Source organism: Neophocaena asiaeorientalis, unplaced genomic scaffold (assembly GCF_003031525.2).
Source record: "Neophocaena asiaeorientalis asiaeorientalis breed wild unplaced genomic scaffold, Neophocaena_asiaeorientalis_V1.1 scaffold177, whole genome shotgun sequence".
NCBI lineage: Eukaryota > Metazoa > Chordata > Mammalia > Artiodactyla > Phocoenidae > Neophocaena > Neophocaena asiaeorientalis.
Genome location: NW_020172779.1, coordinates 21,107,036 through 21,119,515, shown reverse-complemented (window position 1 = coordinate 21,119,515; position 12,480 = coordinate 21,107,036). Strand labels below are relative to the sequence as shown.

At 55.8% G+C, this 12,480-nt stretch overlaps 1 protein-coding gene across 3 annotated transcripts in view; it reads right to left on the bottom strand.

Annotated features, from left to right (window-relative positions):
- Positions 1–12,480, bottom strand: part of DENND3 (DENN domain containing 3) — a 47,177-nt gene that overhangs the window by 15,096 nt on the left and 19,601 nt on the right. For all 3 annotated transcript variants that reach the window (XM_024741199.1, XM_024741201.1, XM_024741200.1), the window contains exons 11-15: positions 11,806–12,327; positions 6,266–6,525; positions 4,966–5,136; positions 3,510–3,639; positions 901–1,008 (exon numbers count right to left, since the gene is read on the bottom strand). In XM_024741199.1, the coding sequence (XP_024596967.1) occupies positions 901–1,008; positions 3,510–3,639; positions 4,966–5,136; positions 6,266–6,525; positions 11,806–12,327 (1,191 nt within the window). The remainder of the gene's footprint in view (positions 1–900; positions 1,009–3,509; positions 3,640–4,965; positions 5,137–6,265; positions 6,526–11,805; positions 12,328–12,480) is intronic.

The following is a 12,480-nucleotide window of genomic DNA, read 5'->3' as shown; positions in this document are numbered from 1 at the left end:
GAGGTCACGAACCTCGGAGGGTGAAGGATGGGGGTGCACGGATGCCGCCGCCGCCGCCAACTCCTGATACGGACAGGCTGAACACGGGGCGACCAGACTCAAAGGCTCTCTTCCGCCCGGAACTGAGCTCCTTTGCTCCCAACACTATAACCCTGGAGCAGCTGTCTGCCGCAGCTCTCTGCAAGTCAGAATGAAGTAAAAGCATTTGGACAGTTGAACGCCTGTGACACAGGGCCGTCTTTGTTTACCCCCAGGCCTGGGCAGCGACCCTGTCTTCTTGCTGTCATCACTCTGACGCAGCTCGTAGGGGCCTTGAAAGTCTGTGGGACTGTCCGACCACTCCAAGCAGGAAGAGCCGTGTTGTCAGATGTGCACATCAGCATAGGAGGTGCAGCCATCCCATCCCGGTGACAATGGGCTTGATCCGACCAAAGACAGAAGCGCAGGGCCTTTATCCACCGACGTGAGGACGGCGAGGCCGGACGGGGACTCGGCCCCGCACCGCCCTGCTCCAGCCTCTGAGTCCACAGAGAGGCCGCACCTCATTGCTCAGGGTTCTGCCCTCCAACAGCAGAAAACCACCTGGTCCCCGTCCATCCTCATCCTGCCATCGCCCTTCCACTTCAGCGCTGACCCTGACCACAAGTCTTAAGCTCTCAGATTGTTCCAAACACAGCAGCGACATAAACAACCAGGTCCTACTGTACAGCACAGGGAGCTATATTCAATGTCCCGTGATAAACCATAATGGAAAAGAATATGAAAAAGAACGTATATATGTGTATAACTGAATCATTTTGCTGTACAGCAGAAATTAACACAACACTGTAAATCAACTATACGTCAATAAAATTTTAAAAACAAACAAACAGCAGTGACAAAGCAGGGAATGGCCTTCACCTGGGGTGTAGAGCAGGACATCGATGGCGCGTGGGGAGGTCTCTTCTGCGGAAGGGTTGATCTTGTGCTTCAGGGTCTCTGAGGTCGTCTTCGGAACTGCCATGGGCACTGAAATGCAGACACGGGGGATTAGTTCCCCAGACTGGAGGAGACCCAGGTTATCCAAGAGCCTTGCACATTCTGCTTTCCTTAGGGTATTAGCTCTGGGGTAAAACTTCATAATTTGTGAAGACAACGCTCTCTTTAAACTGGACATTAAAGTAAAGCCAAGCGTATCCGGCCAGAGGGCGAGCATTTGCCAACGTCTCACGTTGCTTTTTGTTTAAACACAGCTCTCAAGCTAAATGATCTGACCTCTGTCCACACTCAACCGTTACGTATGGTCTAGCCAAGGGAAGACTTTACACGTTTCTCCATAAATCTAACCCACGAGTGGTTTCTCACCCTTGTCACATAATGTGGCTACCGTGGGTGCGTCCTGTGTGCTGTAGGACATTTAGCAGCATCCCTGGCCTCATCCAGTCAATGCCAGTAGCAACCTCCCCACTGCCACACACACACACACACACACACACACACCACAAATATCTCCAGTCATTGCCAAATGCCCCACCCCAGGGATGGGGTGCAGATTTCAGAAAGTTTCATTTTTAGACCTTCCATCACGAATGGACCATAAGCTATTAACTTAAGCCCAGGATCATGTGTGGTTGCCTCATTACGCTTTACACAAGGGAAAACAGTTCTTGATTGGGAACAAGGAATCAGGGACACTGAGCTTGGACCATCCCCCCTTCGCCGTATGGAATTAAGAGTGTCATTTGTTGGGCGCTGCCATGGTAACTGTGTGTGTTATTTCCAGAGGAGTGAGAAGGCTTTTCTGTAAACTCTTGACAAAGATCAGGCATGAGCTTGGAGTGGTCTAAGCAGCTGGAGTGTAGTGTGTATTTGATTTTGTTCCTAATTAAGGGGGGGAAAAACCCAGCAATCGATGTCTGGTTCTAGGACTGTTGACAAGAGCACCTCCAAGTCACTCCAGCAACTGGAGCATCCTGTCTGCTCCCGGCAGGTGGGGGGGGGGCGTCCTCGGACCAGGAAGCTCCAGGGATCACACAGTTAGTGACAGACACAGCAAAGAGGAAAATGCACCAAGGGGAATCAACACATAACTGAGGCTTGTTTTCCCTAATTCTGGGATGACAGTTTAAACAACAGTGTCTTCCTGGCTGTATATACCCAAGGGGAATGAAACACACGTCCAAATTGTATGTGAATGTTCAGAGCAGCACTATTCATGACAGCCGGGAAGTAGAAAAACTCAAATGGTCAATGGAGGGTTGGATAAACTGTGCCGCATCCACAGAGCAGAATACACGCAGCCCAAGAGGAATGAAGCAGGGACACCTGCCACTCGGGTGAACCCTGGAGCGTGATGCTACATGGAGGAAGCTGGACACACAGGACACATACCAGATGAGTTCACTTAGAGGAAGTGCACAGACTAGGCCAAAGTGTGGCAAATCCAGAGAGACAGAAAGGAGGTTAGTGGTTGCTTAAGCAGGTGAGAGGGGTGGCTGCTAACTGTATGGGGCTTATTACTGGGGTGATGAAAATGTTCTGAAACCCATCATGCTGATGACTGTACAACCCTGAATACACTCACACCAGTAAGGCGTGCGCTGTAAGAAGGAACGGTATGCACAGACAGGGCTAGGCGTCATCTTAAAAACATCCTACAACTTGTTCGTCCGTGTTTCATGAATGAATTTCATGTTGTGGGTTTAATCTAGCACACGTGACTTCCGGCACATAGTAATGTTAATAGCGATAAGTAATCCTCTACTCTCTGCTTCTTCATGCAAAGCACAGGACAGTTGGGTTTAGGAGATCATTTAAAAGTTGAAACAAAATAGAAGTAGCTAAAATGATGCATAAAGCTATTCTTGCCTACTTGCTATTTCCTAGACTTGAAAAATCTTCTAAAAAAAATTGAGCTTACCACCAACCTCCATATGGCTTCCAGAATGTGAGAGCCAGATTTCAAGCTACAGGCGGAGATCAGAGAATTGCTATGGAGGGAAACTGACCAAATCAAGAGAAAAAAGAGAGATGGCCATCGGGGGCCTCCACGCACTCGTGCGGCGAGGTCCAGCAGCCAGGGGCAGCCGGGCACAGAGGTCCCTGCAGCTCCGCAGTAGGCGTGTGTCCGACCGCAGAACTCCAGCGACCACGATGGCGATTCCGTGAGTCACGCAACAGCCTTCCACGAATTTCTGCTCTGCTTGAACCAGCCAGCAGCAATTCTGTTGCTGACAACTAAGACTCAGGAGCAATTATCATCCGGGGTAAATTGGACTCTAATAACCCAGACACTGAAACGATGAGGTGCCTTGATGTGTCCTTAGGAGCACAGAGCTCCAAGGTATTATTAAGTGAGGAAAGGAAAGATGCAGAACAACGTGTGATATTCAAAAATGAAAAGTACAGAAGAAAAAAACTTGAGACATTTGGGATTGGTTCTAATGGACAAGACAAAAGTCATCCAGATAAAAATCACTTAAGACATAACTCAAGACACTGTGGCTGCATTGAACACATGCTGATCTTACTTTCGTTCTTCATCTTATCAAAGTAAGATAACTTGGAGGCCGCGTAGATGGCGCCGGGCGATTGCAGTGCACCGACGACGGCGTCCATCAGCAGGACGTGGGTCAGTGCCTGCTGGACGTACTGGGGGTCCTGTGGGAGGGACAGTCATCTCAGCACAGCTTCACTGAAACCATTTCACTCTAAGATTTTGTCACGTCACATAAAACAACCCTTTCAAAGATGTGTGTTTTTCAAAGCCACGTGAAGAGTTTAGATTTGGATTTGATGTCACGTGATCACGTCCTCTTAGTTGAGACATACACTGGCTGTTTATACCAGGGGTCAGCAAACTTCTGTAAAGGGCCAGATGCTGAACACTTTAGGGTCTGTGGGCCATGCAGTCTCTGGCACGACAACTCAGCTCTGCTGTCAAGGGCAAAGGCAGCCGCAGACACTGTAAAGGAGAGGGCGGGACGTGAGTCCGTACGACTCTCCTTAGACGTCTGCCAGCCCACGGGCTTGGATGAGTCAGTGTGTGCTAAATAAACCAGTGGGTATAAAACCAAACAGTGAGCCGCGAAGTCACAGAGTATTGGAATCTCAGGACCTAGTCCCCGCTTCCTGCTCCAAACAGAAACGCTCCTTCTGTCTCCATGACCTTGGGCTTCTCCAGTGACAGAACGTCCATCAGAAACGGCAGCTCTCCCACCACTGAACATACGTTCTTCCTGACGCTTTCCACTGGGTGCCGCCCTCACCTGCATCTCCCTGAGGATCCGTGGGCACAGCTCTCCAGAACCTTCTGAACTGCTCCCTCATGGGAGTCCCCTATTTGTACTCTTTGCCCACTTTGTTGTGGGTTTTCCTGTCTCATCTTGCCATTTAGACAAGACAAATATCTCCCCTGCACCGCGTGTCCTCATGTCTTACCCTCCTTCCATGGTACCCTTCATGACTAGGAAGTCTTAATTTGGTGTGATCAAAGCCATCAGTTTGGCCCAAAGTAAATGAAGGTACAGAAGTCCCTAGGATATAAATGTAACCCTGTGGAAGGAATCTAACACCTCCCCCCAGCCAAAACCCTAATCGTGTGAAGGGCAAAAATGAAGAGCCGCTTAGAGCAGGGTGTGCCCGGACCACCCAGCTCAGACCTGCCAGAGTCCAGCCCCCGACGCTCCCTTCCCTGGGGTGGCACCAGGGGCAGGGGGCAGTGCAGAGTGGTCACTCCCACAGTCCACCCACACCACCCTGCCGGCCCTTGCCTTTGCCCGAAGGGCGTCCCCCAAGACCCCAGGGCTTTGCACTGGCTCGCGTGCACCGCGGCATCCTTAATGCCTTCTGATGAGACCTCATCTAATTCAATGGATCCCGCGCCCAGGCCCAGCCCAGGCCCCAGTCCCACCTGGCTTTATGCTGAGCATTATTATAGAGACATGAGCCTTGGGTGAGAATAAAAAGGCAGACCGGGCCCCAGACCTTGTGGTCGTTGGCCAGCTTCTTCCCAGCCCACATCTCCTTCACCATCAGGTGCCACAGGTCACACTCTGTTTTAAGATTAGCTTCAAAGACTTCTTTCTTGGACACCACTTTGATTTTTAAAGTGGGAATTCTCAGGAGCAGAAAAGCTACTGTGGTGCTTCTGACTTCCTGCAGAAGGAAAGAGAGGCAAGTAAGTGAAATGACACCCGCAGGGACCCTGGAGTCGACAGGAAATGCATTTAGGGGTGGCGGTCTGCACACACTGAGGGGACCCACTGGGCACTGGCTGACATCCCCATGGGAAGGCAGAGTCCTTGGGGCTGGCCTGGGGCTGGGGCTGCCCGGCGGGGAGGTCCGGCAGGACCCAAGAAGGCCCTGAAGTACCCGGAGCCGGGTGCCGGGGGTGGGGTGAACAGGGCTCCTCCAGGTGGTCTGTTCTCAGAGACAGGTGACGGGGAGTCAGGGTCACGGCGGTGTCTGGAGCTCAGCGAGCCTTCCTGGTGGGTCTAAGTGTGACCTGTCAGCCACACGTCGACAGAGACACACCGGTGGACTCGTCCACAGCGTTTAAAGGTGCTTCATTCTTTCACCTCCTTAAATCTCTGTCTCTGGACTTCTGGGAGGAAGCCCGTCAAAGCAGGCTTGGGGGGAAAACTGAAGGAAGTGAGAAGGTGCGTCCACTGGCCCAGCCTCAAGCATGGCCACAGGGGAGTCCTCATGCCTCTTCTGTCTCTGGGAATATGCAGTAACTGGATTAACACATCTAACACACCGCTTATAAATTTAGGAAATAAACCTGGGAAAATAAAGGTAAGCCATGAGTCAGGATCTCGACTCAGATTCCCTTAGTGGGGAAGATGACATTTTAAGTTGTTATAAAATAAACAGCGCGGGCCAGCCAGGAACCTGATCAGGAAACGTGAGATGGAACCGCTCACAGGGGCTGGCCCACGGCCGTTTCCCAGTAAAGCAACGTCTGTGCTTCTCCTACATTGTCGAACCACGTCAGCGAAAGGACAAGCCTGCCTTGCTTCTTGCTCTTCCCCCAAATACAAGTCAGCTGAATAGAGAATCTGCCGTCGGTGCACTTACTGCTCTGAACACATCACCCACTCCATCTCTTCAGTCCTCACATCACTCCTATTCGGAGGGTGCATCCTTATTCCCACTTTACAGGTGAGCAAACTGAGGCACAAACCATGAGTGGCTTGTGACGGGCCCACGGCTGGCAGAGCCCGGTGGGCTGTTCCGGCTGCTGCACCTCCCAAGCCCAGGCGGCTTCCAGAGCTGCCCTCACCTCTATGTTTCTGAAGGTGGAAATCTCCACGTAGCCCGGCCTCCCCTCAGTAAGGAGGAACAGGCGCTTCTGGGTCATGGCGATCTTGCCCACACCGCGATTTGTTTTGACGGAGCTTGACAGCTTATACACACACTCGTTTTTGTCCAGCTGTTCCATCACCGAAAAAGGCAGGCTGACCTCTTGGGCCTCTGCTTCTGCCTCCTTCCAGCAGTTGTAGAAATCTTTGAATGTTTCTGGGTCAATCTGTTTCTGGTGTCCTTAGTTTTATAAAGAAAAAAAAAAAGATTCTTACAGCCACGTACACAGGTGCCTCAAGAATGGTTGCTTTACAATCAGGAAGCAGGACCCGCAGGACATAGCAGGTGGCGCCAGCACCTAAGCCTGCCTGGATGGAAACCACCTGGAAAGCGTCCCCTCCTTCCCCAGGTGCCCAGGTGGGCACTTGATCTGGCCTGAGCCCATTGCCCTCTCCAGCCCCTATCTACCAGGCAGTCACAGTAACTCCTAGGGCACCAGGTAGGGACACTGGGACAAGGACAAAGTCCTGTGTCACCTCTAGAGCTGGTGGCAGCCATCTTGGGGCCAGTCCCAGGGTGAAGCTAATGCTAAAGAGACCAGATCCTTGGTGACAGTCCCACACCACTGGATCAAGCCTTACCTGAAGCCAGATTTATCTCAGTACTCTTTGGGTATGTGAGCAAATAAGTTATTATTTGTAACCGTGATGATCTTAGTTGATACAGCAACCTTCCCAAATGTCCAATATTCAGGGGCTCCGGAGTCAGAGAGAGACCCAAGTCCGAAGCCCAGCTTCACTACTGTTTAGCAGTGTGACCACAGGCCAGCTGTGGAACGAACCTGCTTCCCTGTCTGTAACGTGGAGCTGGAACCACCCCCAACTCCCACTCAGCCGCTAAGAAGTCCGTCCCGTTCTAAGCTCGATGTTTCCCTGTGCCTGGCTCCTGCATCCTCCATTCTGCATCCTAGATCTGTCTGCCCTCCGTCCTCAGAGGGCCCTTCATATCCTACACAGGAAGAAGCTCCTCAGTGGCCTCCTGCCTTCTAAGCGGCCCCCGCCGGCGGCCTGCTTCACTCCACGCCTAGAATGAGGCTCCTCGTATCCACCAGGCCCAGATTCCTCCAGGATCAGGCCCCTCCTCCCCTTCGCACTCCTGTATCCCAGCACAGTGACAAGCATGTTGTTACGTGCCTCTGCACATGCTGGTCTAGAGTGCTCGGACCAGAAAACTCCTACCTGTCCTTCAAGACCCAGATAAAATGGCCCATGGGCAGCCTTCCCAGACAAGGGGCCCACTAAGCTGATGCGCTCTTCCCTCACGGCATCTAACAATGCTTGCTGTGCTCTACCCTCTATACAGGCCCAGCTGCCCTGGGCAGCTTGGTCCTAGATCAGGAGACTGAGGACTGGAGAGGAAAGCCCTACCGGCGGGTGGGCAGGTGCCAGGCAGACAGCCCGCCGACGCCGTGCCTTCGTGGGTCTGCCTTTCCCACTGGGGGCCTGCTCGGGATGCAGAAGCCTCCCCGTCTCAGCCTGGCTGGAGGCCAGATCTAATAGGTCAAGAAAGGCTGTGAGGACTTTCCTGGTGGGGCAGTGCTTGAGAGTCCGCCTGCCGATGCAGGGGACACGGGTTCGTGCCCCGGTCCGGGAGGATCCCACGTGCCGCGGAGCAGCTGGGCCCGTGAGTCATGGCCGCTGAGCCTGCGCGTCCGGAGCCTGTGCTCCGCAACGGGAGAGGCCACAACAGTGAGAGGCTCGCGTACCGCAAAAAAAACAAAAAAGAAAGGCTGTGGAAGCTCGGCTCTGGTTCCCTAGCACCTACCAGATAACAGTTTCCTGGGGAATTTGCTGTCGTGGCCACAACTGAGTCTGGCCTCATCCCCACACAATGCAGGCACAGAAACATTCAGGTGAAAACCTCCCAGGTGGCAGGATTCTGAGTTGGTTCTCCTCTGGCTCACCTGTGTTTTTCTAATTGCCTTACAACCGTGGTCTACTACTTACAAATTTGTTTAACGTCCTTGATCCAAACAGAATCACACCACAGTGGGATATCTGTATATACTTGGGTCGTTTTTAGAAAGTAAGTTACTGAGGGACTTCCCTGGCGGTCCAGTGGTTAAGACTTTGTCTTCCAGTGCAGGGGGTGTGGGTTCAATCCCTGGTCGGGGAGCTAAGACCCCACATGCCCTGCGGCCAAAAAACCAAAACAAAATAGAAGCAATATCGTAACAAATTCACTGAAGACTTTAAAAACGGTCCACGTCAAAAAAAAATCTTAAAAAGAAAGTCACTGAAAAAAATGAAGCACAAGGGCCGGTGGGCAGGTGCCCAGGCAGACAGGCCCGGGGGTCCCTGTGCTAGGCAGCGAGGCACCAAGAGGGCGCGCATCAGGGTGGGGCCCCTGACCCCGTGACACGGTTCTCATCCCGCTTCCGTTTTGGAAAGGCTCCTCCGTGTAGCTGCCTCTCACTGGGGCGCCTCCATCTACACCTCCTGGCGGTTCTGAATGATTATGTTTATAATCAAAGGCACTTGACTATTTTAAGTGGACGACAAGGAGGAGGATGTTTAGTCTACGTAGCCAAGGAAAAGCCCAAGAATCAGGAGAGCACAAGAGGGGAGTTGGGGAGAACCACAAAGCCATTACTTAATGAAAGTTGGAGCCAAAGATGCCGGGACGTGGAGCCTGGAGCCAAGAAACCCGTCCCTTCTGTCATTAGGACAAATGCTCCCACCATCTGGGTCCCTGCACAGTGCCGGGGCCAAGCGGAGCGAAGCGCAGGTCCCCAGAACCGGAAACGGTTTCCTCTCGCGGGCAGACGGGAGGCGGGCTCGCGGGCTTTGAGAGCCGGGGTGAAGGACACCAGAGAGGCCAGGGATGCCCACGCGGGCCTGTGGACGCCACCCCTGCCAGGGCCGCAGCACAGCTGGACGGTGCACATCCATGGCACTCACACAGCAATAGCCACCGTGCACACGAGGGGCCACCACGCACATCCACAGCTGCGGACAGAACACTCATTCATCTCCAATCCTGCACAAAAATGCCAACTGTTCATCTCTGCCCCTCACCCGCACTCCAACACAACCCCTCCAGCTCATCTTACGGGGGAGGCAGAGTCACCGGCTCCCGTGGGCCACACTGAAGGCCACACAGAGCTGACTCCCCGCCCTGGGGCCAGGTCGTGAGGGCCCTGCACCTCGAATACCAGACTCCGACGTGTGTTCTTATGTGACATCTGTTTATTCTAAGATGGTGACCTTCAGCTTTGACCTAATCCTGTTATTAGCACATACGCGCCCGTCAGGCAGAAACGTACATTGGATGCTGTGCGACAACGGTGCACGTATCCCAGAATCAAGGCCAACAATGACCTGCTTGCAATGCGAATGGAGCCTAAGTGACAACAGGGCCATCAACGGCACTGTCACCATGGTCATCTGAGGATGCCCTCCCGGATGTCCTTTCACGTCCCTGCAAGTCTGGGGCTGCTGGACGGCGCCCACATGTCCAGCTGTAAGCCACACTGTCTGGCTCCCGTGGGACACGCTTCTGGCCAAGGAGAGGTGAGAGCTGGGAGGGCCAGGCCCTCTTCTCCCAGGAAAAGAGCGCCGCCCAGGCCATCGGGCCCCCGGGCTGCGCAGCAACGGGCTGGGCTGGGGGGAGAGGACGGAGCCTGCTGCACGTCCAGACACCTCATCACACGAGAACAGCACCCCCGGGTGGATTACGCCGCGGTACTTCAGGCCCTGCAGCTGGCCTAGTGCTCGTATCCTTGTGCCCTCGCGAGGGCCCGCGCGGGAAGGGGGGGGGGGGCAGGGCCTCCTCCGAGAGCGCTGAGCCCCACAGTGCCTGCGCCCCACCTCCCGGTGGCCTGGGTGCTGCTGGTTGACCCCGCGAGAACCTCTGCCCCTGGCGGACTCAGTGCACCCCCCACTGCCCTGCCCATGGGAGTCCCCTGGGCAGCACCAGTCGCCCACAGACGCCCAGGGAGACAAGACTGGCTGGCCAAGACGGGCCACTTCTCCGCGGCCGACATAAGGTGACACCACACGGAGGGCCCCGTGGGCGCTAGGCCGGCCGCGCCCCCATCAGACCGATGGAGGGACTGTGAACAAGCGGTCCCATCCCTCCACTGGTGGGAAGGCGGCGCACGTGGGTACAGAGAGGCCGGGCAACTCGACGGCAGCCGCGTAACGAGGAAGGACATCCCACACCTGTTACCAGCAAAGCACGGCCTTTCCAGAGGACACAGGGGCTCCCGCACAGGACACGGAAGGAGGTCCGACCCGATGGAAAAACAGGCCAGGCTGTGCCGCGCAGCTCCAAGGAGAGAGGCCCAGACGCCCCGAGCACAGGTGCCGACGCTCAGTGCGAGGCCACCTTGCTCACCAAACCGCAGAACACTTCAGACGACTGCACCCCGCACTGCCCAGGAGGTGCGGCTGGGCAGCCCCCCGCGCTGCAGACCCGCCTTGAGGGACCTGCTGGGGGGATGGCAGCTCCCACCCGACGGGGCTGCATCCTAGAGAAGGCCATCCACGCCCGGGGGGCAGGCTGCGAGCCTCACTCGTCAGCATCGGGACAGGCGGACACGACCAAGGGTACAGGCCAACACGCTGCACCGCCCTCGGCACGGCGAGACGCCTGTGAGCACCACGGATACGCTTTGAAAATGCAGGCCGAAACACACGTACCGCGTGAGTCACGGACAGTTTACAAACGCACAAATCCTACGTTCTGTTTGTGGGTGCATCCACGTGCCACAAATGCATAAAACTTGGTCAGAAGGGAAAGGTCAAGTTTGGGACAGTGTCCCTCTGAGGAGGGAGGGGCGGAAAGGGTTCTGGACCAACCAGACGACTGCAGTAAACGTGGGAAACAAAAGCAGCGGGGGTAGAGGTGCCTGAAGCATTCCAGCTGGAGCCACGCGTCCCCATGTGGGAGGAAGGGGTCAGCACACAGCGAGCAACCCCCCAGGACAGGAGAGATGCCTTTAAGCGTCACCAGGCCCTCCATCCCCACCGCTTCCCAGAGCCTCGGCCAGCCCAGGAAGCAGGTAAAGCCCTCGCCCGCCCCGCAAGGCTCCTCCAGGCTGGGCCGGCCTGCCCTCGAGGGTCACCGCCCACCCCGGGCATCCTCCCGGCTGGGCCGGCCTGCCCTCGAGGGGCTGCCCCCTCTGGAGCCACGCGTCCCCATGTGGGAGGAAGGGGTCAGCACACAGCGAGCAACCCCCCAGGACAGGAGAGATGCCTTTAAGCGTCACCAGGCCCTCCATCCCCACCGCTTCCCAGAGCCTCGGCCAGCCCAGGAAGCAGGTAAAGCCCTCGCCCGCCCCGCAAGGCTCCTCCAGGCTGGGCCGGCCTGCCCTCGAGGGTCTGCACCGCCCACCCCGAAAGGCTCCTCCAGGCTGGGCCGGCCTGCCCTCAAGGGTCACCGCCCACCCCGGGCATCCTCCAGGCTGGGCCGGCCTGCCCTCGAGGGTCTGCACCGCCCACCCCGGCATCCTCCTACCCACGGTTAATGCCTCGAAGAGCCGGTGTATGATGCCCGCATCCTTCACGATGCCCGACTCCTGCACCCTCTTCACAAAGTCGTCCAGCTGCATGTGCTTCTTGGGCAGCTCGAAATTCTTCACGCGGTCGTCGGCCTTGGGGGCGTCCTTGGGCTTGTCCACGACCGCACTGATGAGCCGGCGAAGCTCGGGCGTCCGCTCGGCCTGCGCGCGCTCGGGCGCCGACAGGGACTCCACCGTCCTCTGGACGAGGTCGGTGGGAAAGATGCGCACATCCGTCTTGTACAGGCTCTGGAAGTCCAGGAGGGCGCCCAGCAGCTGGCCCTGCATCAGCTGGACGAGCCCTCGCAGGTAGAAGTACCTCGCCAGCAGCACCGAGTTCTCGGGGGCCAGCGAGTCCATGGCTTTGCTCAGCTGGGCCACGCAGTCCGCGTGGAACGCCTGCACACACTGGCCCACCAGTGGAAAGTGGATTTCCGGGATCTTGAAGGTATATGTCAACTTGGGGGGCACGTCCAGAACTGAGGAGTGAAGGGGAGATGAACGGTTAGCACAGACCTTAGAAACAGACACGCGTTCCCACCCCATCACTCTGCCCAGGGCCGTTTCTGTGCCTTGGGTGCAGCGTGGAGCAGGACGCCCCGTGCCTCTTCCAGAAAGCTCCACGTGCCCCA